Source organism: Chrysochloris asiatica, unplaced genomic scaffold, assembly GCF_000296735.1.
Source record: "Chrysochloris asiatica unplaced genomic scaffold, ChrAsi1.0 scaffold00021, whole genome shotgun sequence".
In the NCBI taxonomy this organism is placed as follows: Eukaryota; Metazoa; Chordata; class Mammalia; order Afrosoricida; family Chrysochloridae; genus Chrysochloris; species Chrysochloris asiatica.
In genome coordinates, this window is record NW_006408539.1 from 11358216 (window position 1) to 11381869 (window position 23654).

The 23654-nt window shown below is 46.2% G+C and overlaps 1 protein-coding gene across 1 annotated transcript in view; it reads right to left on the bottom strand.

Moving 5' to 3' along the window:
- Positions 1–23654, bottom strand: part of ALPK2 (alpha-kinase 2) — a 133742-nt gene that overhangs the window by 16479 nt on the left and 93609 nt on the right. Inside the window, exons 4-9 of the mRNA XM_006837571.1 lie at positions 17199–20514; positions 12134–12281; positions 6206–6333; positions 6072–6107; positions 2200–2474; positions 1576–1664 (exon numbers count right to left, since the gene is read on the bottom strand). Of these exons, the coding sequence (XP_006837634.1) occupies positions 1576–1664; positions 2200–2474; positions 6072–6107; positions 6206–6333; positions 12134–12281; positions 17199–20514 (3992 nt within the window). The remainder of the gene's footprint in view (positions 1–1575; positions 1665–2199; positions 2475–6071; positions 6108–6205; positions 6334–12133; positions 12282–17198; positions 20515–23654) is intronic.

Sequence of the window (23654 nt, forward strand, 5' to 3'; positions counted from 1 at the left end):
TGAATGCTGACTCTGACCCCTGAATGCTTGTGTTTCTCCAAGTTCATTCATGAGGGATTCTACCATTTCTACAGTCCCACCGCTGTCTATCTGCTAAGGACCAGCAAATCCAGCTCGCTGGTTCCATTCTCCTTTTGAAGCTCTAGGCTTAGATGACCAATTGACTGCTGAAGTTTGATGTGCTGCAGATGTCACCCACTTCCAATATGGCACGTGCAAAACTCATGATTCACTTGGCCACCCACCTAGATGAGTCTTCTTTCTGAACTCAGTATCTGAAGTGGCAGCAGCATCTACCCAACCTTCTATTAGAAACCTTCAACTCGTATTCAACTTTCTCTCCCTTCTTTACTTCTTACATCATTGTTGTTGTTATTAAGTGCCGTTGAGTCGATTCTGACCCATAGCGACCCTGTATAGGGTTTCCAAGGAGCAGCTGGTGAGCTTGAACCGCCAACCTTGCAGTTCAAGGGCTTTGCAGTCTGGCGCATTAACCCACAGTGGCACACCAGGACTCCTACATCATCAGTGATTATTAATTACCTCTCTGGCTTCGCATCCTACCACTCCCCCTCTTGCTGAGATCTAGGTACTGGACTTCTTCTGAGTCTTGAATATGCCAAGCTTTCTACCACTAGGGACCATTGAACTAGCAGAGCTCTTAGCCTGGAACACTCTTTCCTTAGATGTCACAAAGCTGACTCCTCCTCATCATTTCAACTTTAGATTAAATGTTATCTCCTTAGGAAGGGCTTTCCTGATCACCCAATTCACTCTTCCCTGACATATCATGATATCTTAATATTATCAGAGGATGAACCATCTCCTGGTACCTCTTGTTCTTCTGTATTTGCTAAATTATCTAGACAAATCTGCATGCACACCTATATTCATGAAAACAGAAATTCTGTTCAGTTTAACATTGTAGTGGTGGTTATGTTGTTAGACGCAACCCTGTGTAGCGCTGAATAAAACTTTGCCACTTCTGCGCCATCATCACAATAGTAAGTATATGTGAGCCCATTGTTGTAGCCACCGCGTCAGTCTATCTTGTTAAGGGTCTTCCTCTTTTGCAGACCCTCTACTTTACCAAGCACGAGGCCTTTCTTCATGGACTCCTTTCTCCCTTCTGATGTGATCCAAGTCTCACCATCCTGACTTCCAAGGAGAATTCTGTATGTACTGCTCCAAGACAGATTTGTTCATACCATGATATAGTCAATGTTATTAACCAACACCATGATTCAGATGCGTCCACTTTTCCTTGGGCTTCCTTTTTCATTGTCCAGCTTCTGCATTCTTATGGGAGATATACTTACTGAATGAGTAAAGCCATCCATCCACCCACCGACACACCTACACACATGCATGTGTACATTTAGTCAAAGAATACCGAATGCCTCTCGGCAAGCCTCTCAGCACAGCATAGCTTGCCCTCTTGGAAATTACAGACACAGAAAGCAAATGACTCTTGTCCCTTGCATCCCTCCAAGTCTCCAACAAGTTAGGGTTAGGGTTAGGGTTAGGGTTAGGGTTAGGGTTAGGGTTAGGCATTGCAGACAGGTGGACACTTACTCAGGTACTTCTCCAAAGCCTTCCAGAGGCTGTGCTTCAGCAGCATAGATCTTGGCATAGTGTCGGGCAGTATTCTGAACATAGCATTCCTGTATTGCCAAATACATGGAAGTCAGTTATTAGAAGAAATTCAGACAGAGTTGCCTGCAAAGGTGAACCAGGAGATCTAATATAGGTCATGCCCATGGATTCCTGAATTCACCTGCTGGTTGGGGTTGCAGAAGAAACTATTGCAACAAAGAGTTAACAGAGAAGTTAAAGAGTTTGCAGAGAAGCTCTGAGCCTCAAAGGTCAAGCAGTCACCACGGTCAGGTATCCATGAATTATAAATCTCCGTAAACAACCTTGGGTGTCTGAATCCTGCGTCTAATTTAACTTAGAGCCCCTACCTTCCATACTGCCCTGTGACCAACTCAACTCAAACTCCTAGGAATGTCCCTAGACCCAGGTCAGACCCAGGTGTCTCCAGGCAGCTGGCTGAGAATCTGCTCCTAGCCACAATGAAGGGATTCCCACTTCACTCAAGTGGATGGAACACCAGCTCCAAGTCTGATTATCACCTCCTGTCATCAGAGTCATTTGTACGGGAGCCTGAAGTGATGCATTTGGGGTAGGTGGACCTACCTGGGTAGCCAGCTTGTAGTTCCTCTGGATGAGCTCATCATTGGTCCTGGTCCCGTAGGCGACGGCATTGTGCACCTTGAGTACACAGGCATGGCCAGGCTGGAATACGGGCATGAGTCCTTGCATCACCGTGCTGCGGAAGGCCTTGCGGTGAACCCCTTCCCCAAAGTGCAGCTGCTCCGTGACAATCTGACCCCGCAGGCGACCCCCAAAGTAGCTGTCACTGAGGAAGTCGTCTTTGAAGATGAGCTGGCTGAACTCAATCTCTTCACAGCCTATAATGAAACACAGCATTCATTAGATAGACTGTCCCTAGTCCTGCTCCTTGGCTAGTTCATATCCTTACAAAGAGACAACGACAACCTTGATTGTAGACCCTAAAACCAGTTGTTGTGACATCGACTCCGACTCATGGCAGCCCTTGTGTGTCAGAGGAGAACTGTGTTCCGTAGGGTTACCAGTGGCTGAGCCCAGAGAAGAGGATATGGCTGCTTGAGTCTAGAATTAGGAAGAAAGTGAACTTTTCTTTGAAACTTTGCAGGATCCTACCATGGCTCTAATGAGCTCTGTAGTTACAAATCGGGCTGCGAACTGCAAGGTCAGCAGTTCGAAGCTACCAGCTGTTCCCGTAAAGATTTATAGCCTCGGAAACCCTGTACAGGATTGCTATGAGTCGGAATCGACTCCACGGCACACAGCCACCACCATGGCTCTGGTGTGGCACTGTGGACTGTGTCAGACTGCAAAGTCGTTTGAACTACAAGGTCAGTGGTTCAAGTTCACCAGCTGCTCCTTGGAAACCCTATACAGGGGCGTTATGGGTTGGAGTCGACTCAACGGTACTTAACAACAACCATGGCTCTGAAGGAGCTCTGGTAGCGTAGTGGTTACGAATCGGGCTGCTAACCTCAAGGTCAGCAGTTCAAAACTACCAGCCATTCCATGGGAGAAAGATGAGGCTTTCTGCTCCCATAATGTTTTACAGCCTCAGAAATCCTGTGCAGGGTCAGTTGGAACCGACTCAACGGCATACTACCACCACCATGGCTCTGATTATATCCGAGAGAGACAGCTCCATGAGAAAGAACCAATAGACTCATTCGAATGGATCCCACAGAGACAATGCAAACAAGTGTTGGTGCCTCAAGGGACTTTCCTAAGGTGCTTTACTGCACCCATAAAAATCCAAACCACTAAAAGACATGCACAGAGAATACGGGAGTACCTGCAGTCAGTGATGGCCAACACTGGCTAGCGGAAGATAAGGGTACCCCCTAACATATTCAGAATATGTAATAACATTGCGAGCATGTGTTTATTTGGCCGATTATTCATTTTGGCGTTCCTGTTAACTTAGTTTTATTAGTTTTTTAATTAGAGTCTGACTTGTAAAATATTATTTGTTCCTCCTGTAGAGAATTAAATTCATAAAATGTTTAGTGAGAGAGAGGGAAGGAGGAAGAAAGAGAGACTCTTTCAAATAAAGAAGGCAATAAAGAAGTCATTCTAAGCTGCGTCTGAAGATGCGAGGGAGGAGAGGTCAGGTAAGGCGAGTCATTGAAACTGCAAATGTCCACGCATAGCTGAGTGAAGCTCGGGGAGGCAATGTCATTAGGGTCTAGATCCAAACCCTAAGGTTGGAGTCACAGGGGTACACCCGGGGCTTCTCCCAGCTGAGATCTCATTCCTGGTGGTAAAACCCTGAGACACGAGTTCATGGAAACCTAACCCAACAAACCCAACCAAGCCCACCACCATTGAGTCAATTCTGACTCATAGCAGCCCCATATAAGGCAGAGTACAACGGCTCCATGGGATTTCCATTGGGGGTTGGTAAATAATCATTTTTCCCCTAGAATTTTGAACCAGTGACCTTCCACTTAACCCAGTGCACTACCAGGGCAATAGCAAACACTTGGGATGTGGGTGCCGATCACTGCTGAAAAGCCAAGGAAACCCAGAACCCTTTCTCCTTTGGAAAGTCACGTTGTTCTCTGAATCTGAGAAGGAAGGGCTTTTCTGGGCCTATTCTGACTTCCGGGGCAGTGAAGGCAGAAACGGAGAAGGATTTAAAGTTGTGCCACACATGTGCACCAACTAAGAGCAGGTAGTTGGCTCCGGAGTGGGTTTGTGAAGATTTTGCATTTATGACTATTATTTCGAATAAGCATCACAATATTTGCTAGACTGTTTTTGTTCGAGATTTGAAGACTTTGACTTAAACATACTGGATGTTGGTGCATCTTTAGAACCGTTACTGTCCTGTCCTGAAAAAGTCGGCCCTGCTTTCCCAAGTGTTTTGCTTGCTTTAAAAATCACGAGGTAAGTCTTTAAAATATGAAATCAATATAATTATCAGAGTTTTGGGCCTAGCTCATCTATAACTGACCCAGTGTCCTTAAGCAAACCAAGTGACTTTGAGTCGACTCCAACTTCCAACAGCCTCTGAGTTGGGTTGTGCTCCACAGGGCTTCCAAAGGCCGCGTTTTCAGAAGCAGACCCCAGACCTTTCTTTATAAAAGGTGCCTCTGGGTGGACTTGAACCTCCAACCTCTGGTTAGCAGTCAAGCATATTAACCATTTGTACCTCCCAGGAACTCTGACCTAAGTCTAAGGTGATGGTGGGCAGGGCTGCTTCAGCCCCTCACAACTCATGATGGGCATCTCGTCCAGCTGTATGCTCACAATTGGCTGCAAGAGAATATTAACACTAGAGAGAATGGAAGACTCCTGCTCCCCAGCAGGTCATCAAATATCCTCTAGCACCTCTGGGTGGAGGTGGGCATGCATGGAAGTTGGTATGTGTCGGGGGTGCCAGGGGTGGGCATGGAAGTGTGTGTGAATTTGGATGTGGACATACGTGTGGAGGTGTATGGGGGTGGTCTTGTGTGAAAATGGGTGCCTGTGTGGTGGTGGGGTGGGTTGTGTTGAGGTATATGTGAGTGTGGAGGTGAGCATGTGTGTGGAGGTGTTTAAGAGGGTGGTCTTGTGTGGAATTTGGTACCTGTGTGTGTGTGGGGGTGTATAGGTCTGTGAGTAGAGGTGGACATATATGTGGAGGTGTGTGTATGAAGGTGTGAGTGTGTGTGAGGGGTTTGTGAGGAGGTGGTCTTGTGTGGAGGTGGGTGCCTGTGTGTGGGGTGGGGTTGTGTGGAGGTGGGTGAGGGGGGATGTTCATGTATGGAAGTCGATGCCTATGTTTTAGGTAGGTGTGTACAAAGGTGGGCATGTGTGGATTTGTGTGTGTAGGGTGTGTGTGTAGGTATTCTCTTCAGAGGGAATACACAAACTTAACCATGGTATGAACATACGGTGGCCCATGCCCACCTGGAGTTCAAGGACTACTGCTAGACTGTTGCCACCCCAGGTGGGCTCATGTGCCAAAAGGCAGGCTTCAACAACCATCTTTCATTTTCCTTAAGATGCAAACAAATGGAGTGATTCTCTTTGGGCGCCCTCTCAGCTAGTCAAACTGAAAACTCCAAATGGAGAAACAAAACCCACTGTGTAAGGATTAGCGGCTAAAAACACCCAAGCAGAAGGACTGACGGAAATCCTCGATGCTTGCGTTTAAAGGAAGAAGTCTGGCCCCCAACTCCCCTCCACCTGTTCACACCACCTCCAGGGCCGCAGCCTAGCCTCTTCCCTAGATAACGCTGTGCACTCCAAGCCTAATGGAATTGTGATATGAGGAGGAGGACTGATGGTTGGCTTGAATGGCTCATGAATAATCATTCATTTTCCCACCTAGGCCTCATCTCTCTCCCACTCAGCTATTAGAGTCCCTGGGAATGCTGCCTCTACCCTCTACTCCATGTACCAGTGCATGCTTTGGAGCAAGTCCGCTTTCTCCGAAGGCCAAGCTGACTTACCTTTACTGTCCTGGTGACTCAAGAGCTGCTTGAGAACTAGGAGACAAAGAAGAGCACAGCTTCAGGACAGACGCACACTCTGAACTGGGCCGGGCCCATTAGCTTTCCCTGGGAACCGAAAGGCTGGGGTTTACCTTCAGCGGTGAGGTTAAATTCAGCCGTCACTTTTCCATAACTATTGTTGATGCAGCAGTAATAGAGGCCCTGGTCCTTTGGACTGGCTTGAACGATGGCCAAGGAAACCGTGGAGTGGTCACCTGCACTGTAACGAGGACACCAGCATTGACAAGCATCACCATCTGAAGCCACATTGTTCTCATGTAATTAACAAGAGAAAGATACGATGCTTCTTTCAGTCCACAAGCTGGCTAAGGGGCTGGACGATCATAGTAAGCGTAGCACAGACAGAGCCCGGAGATGTTCAGTTCCAGAACACCGTAATGAAGTGAACATCACTATATGGCAAGTCATAGAGAAATTATGCTGACACTGTGCTGGGGTCTGAGGTATCACGAGAATGACCAACATGTGACACAGAGACACAAGGTAAGCCCAGGCTATGGAGAAGGACATCATAGGCTCATTCCACGCTGAGCTGCCATGTGTCTTCAGTTTGTAAAACACGCAACATCTGCAGTGCACAATCAAGTGGAGTACAATAAAATGAGGGAGTGACAGTCTTTGATATTATATTATAGTATCTTACAGGACATCTGGGACAGGCGCTGTAGGATCAGCACTGGACTGCGATCCTATCAGACAACAGTTCAAACCCACCAGCTGCTCCTCAGAAACCCTATACAGAGTCACTATGAGTTGGCACTGAGTCAACAGCATATAACCATCATCATCATAATATCTGAAGGATTCCTGGTTTGGTGCTGTAGGATCAGCACTGGACTGCTAACCACAAGGTCGGTTGTTCAAACCCACCAGCCACACCTCAGAAACCCTTTACAGGGTCACTATGAATCGAAACTGACTCCATGACACTTAACAATAGCAACAACTTCCTTTATAAGGGATCTAATCAAGGAGCTCTGGTAGCGTAGTGGTTACGAATCGGGCTGCGAACCTTAGGGTCAGCGGTTCGAAACTACCAGCCGCTCCGCGGGAGAAAGATGAGGCTTTCTACTCCCGTAAAGATTTACACCCTCGGAAACCCTGTACAGGGTCGCTATGGGTCGGACCCGACTCGATGGCACTTAACAACAACAACAACAACAATCACAGGTTGGTGGTTCAAACTCACAGAAGTCCTGTACAGGGTTGGTATGAGTTAGAACCGACTTGACAGCACTTAACAACAATACTATATAATAGTGGGCCTTTTCCACTAAAAAGAACTACCTCTCTAAGTCTCAGAGAGTTCAGTTAAATATTTGCTGAGCATCTGCTATATGTCCGGTCCTGAGAATTCAATGGTTACATTTTTGAAGTCACAGTCAGTGCACTTGAGGGTCCCCAATCTGGGAACAGATGGACAAACAGAAAGCACCAGTGTGAACTGTGGAAAATGAGAAGAAATGATCTGGTGCCTTTGTGGACCACCAGGGAGAAGGTCAGTCTCTCATCCTGTTACCCCCAAGGTGTGAACAGCCCAACCTCTGTAGGAGAAATGTCCACATTCAGAAAGGGCTGCCTGGGAGCAGAGCTCAGCTGCAGACACCAGTGGGAGGGAGGCTCTGCCGGGAGTATGGTCAGAATAACACAACCCAGGACGGAAGTGGTGGGAGGGGAAGGTGCTCTGGAGGCCCCTCATCCTTCACCAACCCCAGGGGGCCAGGCGGGGAGAGCTGCACTTGGGCACACCATCTAGTCTGGGCTGAGAAGTACTGGGGTTTTCCTTACTGTGGCCATCCAATGAGAAACTGCCTCCATAGCCGCCGGGCTATCAAACAAGAAGGAGGGGGCCTGTGCTCCAAGACTTTGCTCAACTTTCAACCAATATGCTCCAAGTAGGCAAATGCCCCCTAAGCACCTCTCTGCCCAGAGTGGAGAGAGGGTTCCTAGGAGGGACTGATGACCAAGGTAAGACTAGAGTGTACCAGCCTGAAACCCTCACAGACCCACCACCTCACCCAAACACCTGTCTTCTTCTCAGGTTCCTCAGAGGATAGGAGCCTTGCTCCAGCCACAAGAATGTGTTCTGACACCTGATTCCCAGACTTTAACCTGCTGAAGGGAAGTGTCCCAAACCTGGGTACAAAGGCAAGAGAAAGACTGCATGTCCTTTGTATGTTACTGCTTAACAGGCTCCCCCCTCCCCCCAAAATTATTTCACTATGAAAGAACATTCTAATGTTCAGTTTTGCTACTTGCTACCCACTGAACCCAGGAGCTCTGATAGCGTAGTGGTTACAAATTGGGCTGTGAACCTTAAGGTCAGCAGTTCAAAACTACCAGCTGTTCTGTGGGAGAAAGATAAGGTTTCTGCTCCCGTAAAGATTTACAGCCTCGGAATCCCCCTACAGGGTCGCTATGAGTCGGTTCCAACTCCATGGCACATAACCACCACCACCCACTGAACCCACCCATTGTGAGGTGATGGGTTTCTGTCTAATACAAGAGATAACTCTAAGATTTGATGTTATTAAGCGCTATCAAGTCAGTTCCTACTCAAAGCAGCCCTGTATAGGGTTTCTGAGGAATAGCTGGTGGGTTTGAACCACCGACATTGTGGTCAGCAGTTCATTGCTTATCCTACAGCGCCACACCAAGACTTTCAAGAGCATGCTTACTAACTGCTTATGTTCCCTGGAGGAAAAGGGAACCTGAAAATGCCAGTTCTGAGCTCAGGGTGAGCCTGCCTTGGAAAGCACTTAGACTGTTCATTGTTCCTGGTTGACAGCTTTGGAAAGAACTGAGAATGAACAGTTGGCACTTCCTCTATCATAAAGCTCTAGGGAAATGCCTGGATTCAAAATGAAGCTGAGGCTTCTCTGTTGTGATTCCTCTGAAACCATACAGAAGACCAGCAGGGCTGTGACGACATTTTGTCATTTTGTTTTGTTGCTCACAATCCAGTTAGATTTTCTGGAGTGAGGTCATACAAATGAAACACTAGCTCAAGTCTTCCATACTGGCTTTTGGGAAATGTTTTTGGACATTTGTTCAGACAGACATATAGGCATACATAGAAAATTCACAAACTGTCTCGCATTTCCAGTCTACGTGGGACAAGGTCAAGGAGACTTTGGGCACGTCCCGTGAGTAAGGAACTGCACTGGGACCTTCTGGGGCGGAAAGAAGTTCCTAAGGGGTGTTTAGACAGGTGCCGGAGCCCTGGAGCCCAGGAGGATTGGTTTCTAGAATGAGCTTGACCTCCACGGGAGTGTCTGATAAAGCATGAGTTTAGCAGCTCACTTGCCCAAGCGCTGTGGCCTGCACGGAAGGTGCTTCAGGAAGCCATTGTTGTTCTTGGTAAATGCTGTCAAGTCAGTTCCAACTCATAGGGACTGGTGGGTTTGAACTGCCGATCTTGCAGTGCTGATCCTACAGCGCCACACCAGGAAGCCATTAGCCAGACCCACTCAGCACAATGTTCCTGATGCTGGTTCTCATCTCATTGCCTCTAATATCCTGTTGTTGTGTTGAGTTGATTCCGACTCTTAGCGGCTCTATAGGACAGAGTCGAACTGACCCATGGGGCTTCCTAGACTGAGATTTTACAGGAACACCAGGGGTTTTCTCCTGCAAGGCTGATGGTAGGTTTGAACCATCAACCTTTCAGTTAGCAGCCAGACACTTAACCACTCTGCTACCAGAGTTTCTTTCTAATACTCTATGTCTCAGAAATAAACTGTCTTCTCTTCTTAAAGATGGCTGCTCACCACCCTGAATTCCTGTTTATTTTCTGTAACTTTCTGACTGGTTTGTTTTTTCTTTGGGCTCACTGTCTTGTCTTAGTTTACTCTTGGTCTGTTTGTAGGAATTAAGGAAACAGAAAACACATACACAAGAAAAATTCCCAGATGACCTTGAGGTTTCTAGAATTTCAGACTAAAAATGTGACATGCTTCCCTGATTTAAAAAGCATAATGAAAGGTTTTGTGATTTCCAAAGGCCACCACTTGTCTGTCAGTTTGTCACACTGTGGTGGCTTGTGTGTTGTGCAATGCTGGAAGCTATGGTACCAGTATTTTAAATACCAGCAAGGGTACCCATGGTGAACAGGTTTCAATGGAACTGTCAGATGAAGACAGACTAGGAAGAAGGAGAGGCAGACCACTTCTGAATGGTTAGCCATTGACAACCTTATAAACAGCACAGGATCATTCTCTGACATAGTGCCAGAAGATGAGCCGCTCAGGTTGGAAGGCACTCAAAATATGACTGAGGAAGCAATCCCTCTTCAACGTAGAGTTGACCTTCATGATTGGGATGCAGCAAAGCCTTTGGGACCTTCATTTGCTGATGAGAAGAAACAGCTATAAGCACCCATTAAGAATGCAGCAGTCGGCCCAACTGATTGGAAGAGATCCATGATGTGTCATTCCAAAGAAAGGGAACCCAATGAAATGGAGAAATCATGGAACAATATCATTAATATCACATGCAGCTAAAATTTTGCTGAAGATAATTTTTAAATGGCTGCAACTCTGCATTGATAAAGAGCTGTCCTAAATTCAAGCCAGATTCAGAAGAGGATGTGGAAGAAAGGGTCTCATTTCTGACACCAGCTGGATCTTGGCTTGAAGAAGAGAACTCCAGGAAGATGTTTGCTGTTACTGCTGTTAGGTGCCATTGAGTAAGTTCCAACTCATAGCAACCCGATGCACAACAGAACAAAACACTGCCCGGGTTACTTGTGCTTTAACGACTATGCGAAGACATTTGACTGTGTGGATCATAACTATGGGTAATATTGTGAAGGATAGATATTCCAGAACACCTAGTTGTGCTTGTGAGGAACATGTAGAATTTAAACAGAACAAGGGGATACTGGATGACTTAAAATCAGAATGGTTAAAAAACCCAGTGTGCAACAGGGTTGTATCCTTTCACCATATTTATTTAATCTGTATTCTGAGCAAATAATCCAAGAAGCTGTCTTACATGAGGAAGAATGTGGTGTCAGGATTCGAGGAAGACTCGTTAACAACCTGCTATGTGCAGATGCTACAACCTTGCTTGTTGGAAGCAAAGAGGACTTAAAATACTGGCTGATGAAGATCATTATGATTGGTATATGAATTGTGCCTCAAATGTAAAGAAAACGAAAATCTTCATGGGTGGGCCAAGAAATAACATCATGATAAATGCAGAAAAAATTGAAGTTGTCAAAAATTTCATTTTACTTACACCCACAATTAACTCTCATGAAAGCAGCAATTAATAAATCAAAGGATGTATATCATTAGATCTCTTTAAAGCGTTAAAGAACAAAGATGTCAGTTTGAGGACTAAGGTGCACCTGACCCAAGCCACGATATTTTCAGTAACCTCATATGCATGTGAAAGTTGGACAGTGAATAAGGAAGAGGGGAGAAGAATTGATGCATATGAATTATGGTTTTGTAAAGAATATTGAAAGTACCACGAACTGCCAAAAGAACAAATAAATCTGTCTTGGAAGAAGTGCAACCAGAATTCAACCAGTTCATTAGAAGGGAAGATGGTGAGACTTCATCTCATGGACTTTGGACATGTTAACAGGAGACACCGGTCCCTGGAAAAGGACATTATGCTTGGCAAAGTGGAGGGTCAGCAAAAGAGAGCAAGACCCCCAACGAGATGGACTGACACAGTGGCTACAACAACAGGAACAAACATGACAAGTGTCAGGATGGTGCACCTTGGTTTGTTCTGTTGTGCATGGCGTTTCTGTTAGTCAGAGCTGACTTGACAGTGTGTGATAACAAGTCCACGAAGGACCCGCTATCCCTTTTCTCCACCTAGACAGCCCCCTCCCATGACTTCATATCCTTGGGTACTTTGGGTGAGGAATCTCTGCTTTGGCTTTCCTTTTTGCTTCTTATCATTTCGTAGCCTCTCTTAGCGCCAGGTTATGACATAAACAAGCAGCAGCTGTGAAAAGTAATCGGGGGTAAACAGCGCACCTTCTCTGCACTTGACTTATTGACTCTGCATCTTTTGTCCACCAGATAGTAGAATCTTCGTGAATTTCTGCAAACTGGCAGCTTAACTTTACGTTTCCAGAATGGTGGGGAAACATCTCAGCTTGGATCTTTTTCAGTAATACTGGAGCTAGAAACAAGAGATTTGCAGGTCAGTACGCCCGGGTAGGAGTCCTGGTGTGGCGCTGTTGGTTAATGCACTGGACCACAAGGTCACTTTGAACCGCAAAGTCGGCAGCAGTTCAAGCCCACCAGCCACTCCTTGGAAACCCTATACAGGGTCGCTGTGAGTTGGAACCAATTCGACGGCACTTAACAACAACATACCCTGGTAATCCTGGTGCAGTGCTGTAGGAGAAAGTCCTGGATCACAAGGTCAATTTGAACCACAAGGTCAGCGATTCAAACTCACCTGTTGCTCCTCTGAAACCCTTTACAGGGTTGCTGTGAGTCAGAACCAACTCAACAGCACTTAACAACAGCAATAATGCCCTGGTAGTACCGTGATTAAAGAGTTTGGTTGCTAGTCACAAGGTCAGCAGTTCAAACCCACTAACTTCTCCAGAGAAAGAAGAAGAAGCCTATGTCTGCAAAGAGTTATGTTTTGGAAACCCTGTGGGGCAGTTCTATTCCATCCTTAGGGTTCACTATAAGTCAGACTCAACTTCAAGGTAATGGGATTACTATTTTAATATTTGCAAAGAGCTTTACAGTGGACAAAAGTCTTTCCTATTATATCTCATTTTATTCTTCAACAAGCCCATGAGACAAGGATCATAATTGTTTTCCCCAATTTATGAATGAGGAAACTGAGGGCCTGGTGGGAGATGTGGATTGCCTAAATAAAAGGAAAATTAACAGATCAATCTGTAGAAAATTATACTTAAAATTTTACTTAAAATACCTTGAGTGATATCTGAACTGCACAATGTTAAGGAGAATATGTGAGAATTTAATTTTTTTTTTTTTTTTTTAAGGAGAGAGTAGATGCCTGGTACAGATGACCTGAGCCAGGTTGCGATGCTTTTAAATGATCACCAGATGATTCAGGTGAAAATCAGAGCTAGGATTAGGAGACAGAATCAAGTCTGAATTATCCAGATAATTGTGGTTAAACCTTCCAAGATGCTAAACACCATCTCTGTCTTTATTGAAGATATTCTAGTGGATTGAAGTGATGGCTGATACCAGCTACAGAGAGAATGTTGTTGTGTTGTTTGGCGCTGTCGAGCCGGTTCCGACCCATGACAACCCTGTATAGGGTTTCCGAGGAGCAGCTTGTGAGCTTGAACTCCCGACCTTGCAGTTCAAATGGCTTTGCAGTCTGGCGCATTAAACCTACAGCGCAACACCAAGACTCCACAGAGAGAATAAAAGAGCAAATAAGGAAAAGATTCCCCAGAGGTTGAGCTGAATCTCTTGAATAGCATCATCACTCTTTTGGCAGGCTGGGACAATGTGTAATTATCCAGCGAAGCCACTAGATGGCAGCATAGACATTAGAAATGACAAGGCTTGCCGCCCAGAAGGCTCTCCCTTTCTTTCTGGTATGGAAGATTTTATTGGTAGGCAACGAAATTACTGGGAACTGCGCACGGTTAACGTGCTCCGCTGCTCACCAAGTCAGAACCGACTTGTCGGCACTTAGCAACACTGAGAAAAAAAGGGGGAAAAATCAGCTTTTGATTGATAGGTTCTGGAAGGAAATGACCTTCCAGATGGAAGTCTACAATGAATAGATGGGAGGCCATCAGTGAAAAGGAAGGGTGGGTCCTCACTAAATGCTGGAAGAGAATTGTGTTTCCTGTTTCTTGTTGGCACATGCAGATTAGTGGGTGCCCCAGATGCCCATTAAATAGCCACTGTGTTCATGATTACAGCTAACTGGACTCACATGACCATCAGAAGTTAGGGAGTGTGTTGGTCAAGCCATTATTTGCCAAGTCAGGTTGGAGGTTCTTTCGTTGGAACACCCAGAGCTGGGAAGCTGAAATGTATACAAAGTGGATGGATGCCAAAGTCCCACCTCTCCTAGCAAAGGAGATATTCACCCAGGAGGAGACAGAGGTGGATCCCAAGGGCAACTCCTCAGAAACTACAGGAGGAAATGGTGGTTGGGTGAGGACAGTCCACATGGGAGGAAACCCACCTTGGATGCCCATGTAGGGACCAACTCCACCTTCCAGCGGAGGCCCCAGGTTCTCCAGAGAGGAGAGGCGGGGACGGAAAAGTCACTCTTTCTTCTAATACTAGCTGTTGAACCAGACACAACCATCTTGTGTCTGTTACTTTATTCATGTGCATAACAACCTAAGAATGTCCTTGTTTGTCATTTAAAAATAATAAAACACTAGATAACAACCCTGAGGGTTTGTGCAGGGCCAAACCCAAGGCCACCAAATCGAATCCCACTCACAGCCTATCTAGGGTTTCTGAGATTCTTAGTCTTCACATACAGCCTTATCGTTCTCCCTCAGATCAGATGGTGGGTTTGAACCGCTGACCTTGCCGTTAGCAGTCTAATGTCTAACCACCAGGGCCAGGCATCATTCAAACGGTTTTGCATTTTATCACTTGGAAGTAGCAGAACTGCAGCCCCATTTTGCAGGTGAGCAAAGAGAGGCACCTAGAGACTAAGGCATTAGCCCAAGGCCACCCAGTTACTGGAGTCTGCTGTGGCACTGTAGGATAAGCACTCGATCACAAGGTCGATTTGAACTGCAAGGTCAGCGGTTCAAAGTCACCAGATGCTCCTTGGAAACTATACAGGGTCGCTATGAGCTAAACTGACTTAGTGATAGTTAACAACAACAATCCAGTTACTATTAAAGACCAGACTTGAACCCAAGCAATCTGGTTCTGAATGTACACTGGAGCCGGAACTACCACGTCACAGCGTCCTCCCAGATGGACCAGAACACCTACCAACCTCTCATCTCCTCATCTTTACCACTCAGTGGGCTCTGTTTCTGGGCAACACTGGTGACCATCCGTTATCCCCCTGAGCTGAAAGAGTCTTTGACGCTCTTACCCCATGGCCACTGCTGGGCCCTCCCGCTGCTCAGACCTGTACCTGCTTCACTAGTCTCATGCCCTCCCACAATGCCCCGTTTTCAGGGCAGCCCTATGGGATTTGAGGGGGGTAACATGAAACTCTCCACCACCGCCTGGTTACCTGCACCATCATTTTCTCCACAGGTAACCTGAATGATCATGTGCCAAAATCCCAAATCAAAGGTTTCCCCCTTGGCTGGAACCATTTTTGAGGGTCTTTTAAAACATTATTTCATTCTCTTTAAATATGTTTAGAAACATATGTTACTAATAATCCCAAAGGATACCTTCACACTCTTTAGAAGGTGAGTCTGTATTTACCCTGTATGCAATGGGGGTCCAAGGCCCACTTTTTGGGGTTGGGAATCATAAAGCGGACACAGAATTAATGAAGACTCCAGTTTTTCACACCAGCACACAGACCGTGCCAACCCGTCCATCACAAGTTTCGTGAGAAGGGAAAGAAAGATGAGCTCTGATATGAAAGAGGCAACATTTTTCATGGATTGCTTCAGCATCCTGTCATGGAAAGGAATTTGAGGCTGAAATGACTCCCTGGACAAAGCAGAAATAATTATGAAGATTTGGTCTGAAATCAGAAACATGGAGATCCTCCCAAAGGGCATTAGATTCAGAAACACAGGCAGGTGCATTGGGGGGCGGGGAATGATACTCAAATTTGAAAGGAAAGAAGCAAGGTTTAAATGAAGTCATGTGAAATATAATGTAATGATTGAAGAGGAGAACACTAAATTGTACCTAAATGTTTATTTCTTTAACTCTCTCTTACTGTGAGGTGTATTTAATGATACTAATTAGCTACACTGATTAATGCTTCTGTTTTTTGTTTGTTTTTTTAAGTAGATTTAATACATTTAAAAGGGGTACCCAAACAGAAAGGCATCTTAATCACACTTCTTCGTTTAAAATGCCTACCATATCTGGATGGGGTAAACAAACCAAACTCACAACTGCTGAGTCAATGCCAACGCTCGATAATCCCAGGTGTGATAGAATAGAGCTAATGAATCGGGCTGCGAACCTTAAGGTCAGCAGTTCAAAACTACCAGCTGTTTCACGGGAGAAAGATGAGGCTTTCTGCTCCGGTAAAGATTTACAGCCTCGGAAACCCTGTACAGGCTCGCTATGAGTCGGAACCAACTCCACGGCACATCACCACCACCATAGAATAGAACTGCCCCACAGGGCTAGCTGTCTTGGCTGTCATTGTCACAGAAGCACATGCCAGGCCTTCTTCCATGAACACTGGGTGGATTCTAACTGCCAACCACTATGCTAGTTGTTGTCAAGTGCCATCGAGTCAGTTCCGACTCATAGTGACCCTCTGTAGGGTTTCCAAGGAGCGGCTGGTGGGTTTGAACTGCCAACCTTACAGTCATCAGTCCGTGCTTAGCATACAAAACCATACCAGTTGAGCACAAATCATTTACGCCACTTCATAACAAAGTTACAAACAAAATATACTTAAAAGTAGCCTGTGTCTGTGGTCCCCAGAGTGGACACATCAAGTTCACCTGGAAACTTGTTAGACACAGAGGCCCTGCATGCCACCTGAAGGGGTCGCCACTGAGCAGTTGCTATTAACTTGGCAAGGCCCGACCATGTACAGTGGGCACCAGCGAGAAGGTAGCAGAGGGAAGCACTTGTCCTCAAGGGGGCAGCAGAGGCCCAGAATGACATCCTGAGGCACCATAAATATGAAAAGTGCCCAGTGGTGGTCAGACAAGATGGCAGAAGGCGTTTCTGCTGACCCTTTGCAGTTACTAACGTCTATTCATCTTGGAAAGGGGGTAGAAGGAGAAGCACAATTTAGAGATGCTGTGACTCTTCATTACACCCCTGGTAAGAGATACATTTCTTCAGCCACCCTCCTAGACACACTGAATCAGATCTTTGAGGGTGGGGCCAAGCAGTCTGTGTACCCACATTTTAACAAGCCCAAACTAACTAGTTTAGAAGGAAACAGCCTCACCTCTTCCTTCTCTTTTGCAAGGTGGCTTTTTTTGGTCTTTCTTCTCCTCTGTGAAGGATACTGATGCCTCGAGTTTAGGAATCTTTTTAAGAAAACTGGAGTTCTTCCTGGCGTTTTCCTTCTCTTCCAATCTCAGCCTCAGGGCTGCTACCTTGGACAGAATTTTCTTCTTTACTCCCTCAGTTACATATCCACTTCCCAAGAGTTCTTGCTTCTTTTTGGCTTCCTCGGACCTAGTCACCACTGACCGGGCTCCTGGAAATTTGCCTGGTTTTGTGGCCATGTGGCTGGGCATCTCCTCCTGCCTGGACTTTTTCATGCTGCTCAAGGTAGATCCCTGATGAGAAGGATCTTGCTCAAACTTAGGAGAGTTCTCTGCTACACATTCTCCTGAAATGAAGGCCCGAGTCATGGCTGGGGAGGCAGATGAATTGGGGGGTTTGGGTTCCCTGATTTGTGGCGTCTCTATTTTAGATTCTTTGCTTTTTTTGCTTACTGAGACGTTTGTGCTGCTCTCGTCAGGAGATGAAGTGAAAGGCAAACATTTAGCACACCTCCTTTCCTTTGAGTCAGAAAATACATATGGATGGTTTCTGGGCTCAGCGATGTCATGAATTTGGCCCGTGGAGTTAGAGTCAACTCCAACAGATACACAAGGCATTATTGCTAAGCAGCTAGAAAGAGGTAAGGTGGGGGAAGTTACTTCTGATTCATCATGTTTGCTTTGGACAGCTTCCCCAAAGCTATTCTCATTGCCGCCTTGTACTTGCTGTCTGCTCCCTTCACTCAGAATGATCTCGTTGCGACGCGAGACTTGCAAAGTGGCAAGTTGGGCTTCCACTTTGACTTTGTCGTTCTCACTTTGTTCGGCCTGCCCCTTCTCTCTGTCTTCTGGGTTTTGGTTTATACTCTTTTCACTCAGAATGGTGTCCCCGCTTTCCTCAGGATATGGAACTTGTCCAATGGCAGGTTGAGCTGTTACTTTCTGGCTCGAGTTTCTATCCTTGGACTGACTCTCCTCTCCAGTGGGTCCCAGTGTGGATTCGGGAGGCTCTGGTGGTTCAGCCTCAGCCCACTCCATTATACCAGCTTCATCAATGGGATCTACAGAGGACTCTAGAATCTGAGGGCAGGTCAACAGCAGCTTAAAGGAGGCAGGATGAGCCAACTTGAGTTGGTTTTCCTTCTGGTTTGGATTCACACTGTCAACGTTTTCCTTCCCTCTGGTTTTGGAAACCTCTAAGAATGAATTTGCGGTACCCGATTCTTCTTCATCGACAGGGTCAACGGATGACTCTAGGCGTCTGAGTTGCCTCAAATACCGGGCAGAGAGATTCCTCCCACCATCATGGCTGGCTTGTTCTTGACATCTGTGGACTTCCCTATTGCTAGACTCACACTGAGCACTGTTAACAGGAGATGTTATTTTGGAGGAATCTAGTTCACACACCAAAGTGTCTGCCATTGGAACTTCAGATAGAGCCCAGATCCTGTCAGGAGTTAGAGGAACAGCTTCTGATTCCTTGCTCTCAGAGTCTGCTGGTTGTCTTGGTGACCAGATTTCTGATACAGGAGCCTCTAGAGTTATAACCTTCAGCTTGTTGTCTGGTTCCCCAGATCCTGGTCCATTCTCTTCAGAGTCCTGCAGGAGATATTGAGAAAGAGGCAGGACATCGCTCAGGGTCTTGCTGTCTTCTTCCACAATTGATTCAGCCACCATGGTGACGTCTGTCCCTTTTTCCTCCCTGGAGTTTCCTGGTAAGTGGTCCCAGGGCAGTGATTTTACTTCCTCTTGTGCAGCAGATGTGGCGGGCAAACTTACCTGGAAACCAGCTTCAGGAAGAGAACCCTGGTGGGGCAATTTCTCCTGGTAGGATCTCTGCTTTGTTTCACTTCCTTTTTCTTGGAAATTCTCTTCGAGGCGCCTGTGGTCTGCTCCATCCACCATCTGATTCTTATCTTCACAGAGGTTGTCAATCTGCAAAGCAGAATCACTATAGAAATCCTTTCCCTCTAAAAGCTGAGGAACGCAGGCTTGGTTTTCTGGTGCACTGGACACCATGCAAGGCAGTTCCTTTATCGTTTCAGCTGTGGTGACATTTAAACTATGACCCCATGGTACACTGGAGGGAAGTTGGAACCCATTCTCATCTGGTGTCTGAGGCAAAGTCTCCTTAGTGCCATCTGCAGCACTGTTTTCAGTAATAGAAGCAGCAAGGCATTTAGCTGGGAGGACCCTGGTGCCTATGGTACTGACTGATGTGTCTTCCCTCTCCTTGGTTGCCGGAAGAAACTCCGAATTACCAGTTAACATGGTTGGTGTCTCCTCAAGAAATGTCACAATGGAACTGTGACTGGCTGGTGTATCTATGGTGTCTTTAGTAGTGGAACCGTCCTCACCTCCTTCTTTGAACTGCAAACAAGAGCTATACTCAGAAGAAAGAGGCTGCCTTTCCTCATGCTCCCCGGAGTGGCTGAGACTCAGCCTCTCATGATCAGTCCTCCTCATGCAGACCAGTATGGATGTGTGGTCCTCCAGCTCTGCTACATTGCCCCCTGTGGCACCTTCATGGACCTCTTGTGAAATGTTCCAGGTGAATGTGCTACTAGACACAGGTGGCATAGCCAAGTCTCTATCCCTGCCATTGTCACATGTGGACTGGGGAGGCTCAGAGCTTTGTGCATTAAGGAGGCCCTCCAGCATTTTGTCATCAGGAGAACATAAGTCAGATGCTTGGTTCTGAGCATCCACCAGCTCCAAGTCCCTGGAACAAGTTTCCTGAGGTAAATATGTATCAACTGCTCCAACAGGAGAGTCCATGGCATCACAATATGTTCCTCCGTCACCTGCTTCAAAATTCTCCAGGCCACACACGGCTTCTCTGCCACTTGGCCCATCACAACCATTTTCCAGGGTGAGGATGGTGTTCACGAGGTCAGGGGAAGCCACAAAAGGAACCTCGGGCTCAGTGAAGTCCACGCAGCCATCCTGGGGACAATGCACTGAGAGTTCACAGGAGACCATGAGTCCACTATTAGTATCTGAGCAGCTCAGCTTATGGTCCAGGTCTCCCCTGGGACCACCAGCTGTGTTGTCTCCTCTCTCCTGGTCCTGTTCTTCATGCTGTGGGCTCCAGGTACAGCTTCCTACCTCCAGGTACTGGGCCAATGATGCACTTTCCTCATGGATTCCTCCAGAGTTGGGGGATTCGCTCATTGTGGCCCCCATGAGTGAGGACTCCAACGCAGCAGGCTCCACAGATGCTGGCCTCTGGCTGAGAGAGACGCTGTCCCCAATGGTTTCCTGAGTTTGCACCTGGGAAGATGGAAAATGATATTAATAGAGTTATTCTTGGGAGAGCCAACAATGGGTCTGACCTGCAATCCCCAGAGTGTTAATCCTTGATGATGGTAACAATGGACAAGAGCAGGAGCAGGAATGATTGAAATCCAGACGTTAATCCCCAAACGCTCTTAAAGACTTCCTGGAGAGCTGCAAGTCTGGACAACTGTGTGTTCCAGGGGCCCTTGGTCAGATTCCCCATTATAAATGAGAAACCACCTGACAACCATAGCTCATTTCATGATTTTCTCAGAAAGAAAAGACGGATATTACAAATGGAATGTTAACTATTATGATCAACTCAGTTGCAGAAAGAGCTGTGTGCACCTTTTCAGAAAGGTCACTTTCCAGGATTATAACAAAGGAAGTCTGAGGTGCTTTGTCCCTTAAATGTGATTCCTTGCTGGTTCAGAATGTTATTAAAGACCAGAGCGGTCTGGTCTTTGGACCCACCTCTAGTGAAGCAGTGATGCTATGATTGGTCATTGGCACTGCCCATCAATTCTGACCCAGGGGGAAGTTATAAAGCCCCTGGGATGTCTCTCTCAGTCTGAAATGGAAGTGGCAGGGTTGGCAAACCTACTGGCACAAACAGTAGAGGATTCAGGACTGCTTAGCTGTCAGAGGGGGAAAAAGGATGGGAAGAGGGGAGGGAGAGAGAGTGACAGAGATAGGAGAGGGAGGGAGGGAAGGAAATCTCACATTCTGGGAGGGGAGCCCGTCCTGAGGGAGGGAGGGAAGGAAATCTCACATTCTGGGCGGGGAGCCCGTCCTAGTGCTGTGTGATGCTGGTTGTTGTTCAAGGGAACACTAAAGTCTTTGACTAAATTCTTACTTCTGAAAATCTTTAGCTCACTGACTATTCAAAACACCAAACCAAACATGATGATGTCCAGCCAAAGAGAAAGGACTTGTAATTTTTGAAAGTTAAAGAAACTTTGCCCCATGATTTCTATTTTGGAGCAGCCCCATTCACAGGTGCAGAATAGATGATGGGCTCCCTACCTCTTGTCTCGCTCTCCCACTGTACCACAAGACAGAGCTGAAATATTCATGTACACAGAGCAACCCAGATTCCTGATACCAACTTCCATAAATCAGCCCATGAGACACAAGACAAGCTCCAAGTCACATCCCTTTCCATATTCCCCAATATTGCATGTGATGTCCTTATTTTCTCCTGCAAGTAACCTCTAATGTTCCCTTAACTCAGACTTGATTGGCATAAAAATGCTAACTGACCTTTGTATATACCCCAAAGACTTGGAAGTAGGGACTCAAACACCAATATTCATTACACCATTATTCACAATAGCCTAGAGGTGGAGACAACCTTCTTGTCCATCAACAGATGAATGGATAAACAACACATGGTATGTACACACAATGGAACATTGCTCAGCTGCTCCAGCACACATACATGAATGAACCTCGAAGACATCATACTGAGTGAAATAAGTCAGACACAAGACGACAAACACTGTGAATATCTACATAGAGACAGGAGTACTTGGGGGAGGGGGAAATGGGGAGTTGTTGCATGTGGGGGCCTAACTTTCTGTTTGAGGGGGATGGACAGGGTGATGGCTACACAACACGGTGATGATAATGTCACTGAATTGTACAATTACAAATGGCTAAAAGAACAAGTTTTTTTTTTTTACATATATTTTACTAATAAAGTTAAGGGTTGGGGGGCATCACAGGAGCTAGCTGAAGGGGCTCTGACTGCCTTAAATTTGAGCACCCAAAAGATTAATGATTAAAATATACTCCAAAAAGAGAAAGAAAAAACCTAACTGAACAAGAGGAAATTGTACACTTTCCTGTGCTTTAAACTCTGTGTGGCCTGGCACCATTCATCAATCTATGTTTTGAGTGGTTCCAGTGTATTACAGGGTTCCAGGGATACAAAGTGGATAAAATGTTAGCTACTCGGGGCTATGTTGTATCCAATGTCTGCCATGATTATTAACACGCAGTTGGTGTTCTATTCACCACCACCTGTCCGTGTGTCCCACTGTAGTGGTCTGCATGTTGCTCTAAAGATAGAAGCTATGCTACTGATTTTTCACACACCAGGAAGGTCACCCATGGTGAACAGGTTGCAGCAGAACTTCCAAACTAAGACTAGAAAGAAAGGCTTACCAATCCACTTCCAAAAACTAGCCAATGAAAACCCTATGGATGAGATGTGACACAGCCCAATATAGAGCTGGAAGATGAGCCTCCGAGGCTGGAAGGCTTACACAACAGTGGCAATAACCGGCTCCAACATAGGAACCATCATGAAGATGGCGCAGGGCCAAGCAACACTCCCTTGGGTTATGCACAAGGTAGACTTGATGGCCACTTACAGCAACAGGTGCTCTATAAATATCTGTTGAATGACTAACTGTATAGACAATGCACCAGCTGAGACAGCTCAACCCAACTTTACTCACTAAGTCTCTAAACTTGAAATGATTGGTGTCGTAGTTCGCCAGTGCTGCCATCAGAGAAATACCACAAGGGGGATAACAAAGAGAAATGTATTCTCTCACAGTTTAGGCAACTAGTCCAACTTCAGAGTGCCGGCTATAGGAAAAGCTTTCTCTATTGGTTCTGGGGAAAGGTCCTTGTCTCCTTCCAATATTCCTTGAAGATCTCCATGCATGGTGGCATCAATCCTTCCCTGGATCTAGGAGCTTCACGGTACAGACAGCTCAGGTCCAAAGAAGGCACTCCACTTCCAGACTCTTCTTTCTTGGTGATACTCGGTCCCTCTGATCTCTGCTCATTTCTCTCTCCTTTTATTGCTTGTAAGTTCAAAGTGTGGGACACATCTCAGGGAAGCTCCCCTTACATGGGCTCAGGGATGTGATTGGATTAAAGATGTTCCATCCTATCTTTCATTCTCTTACTGGTTTATTCCATCAGACCATATCATAGGGGATCATCACATGGCTGCCACATTGCATCATCACATAACTGCCACATTACATCATTATGTAGCTGCCACATTGCATCATCACATAACTGCCACATTACATCATTATGTAGCTGCCACATTACATCATCACATAACTGCCACATTACATCACCACATAGCTGCCACATTACATCATTATGTA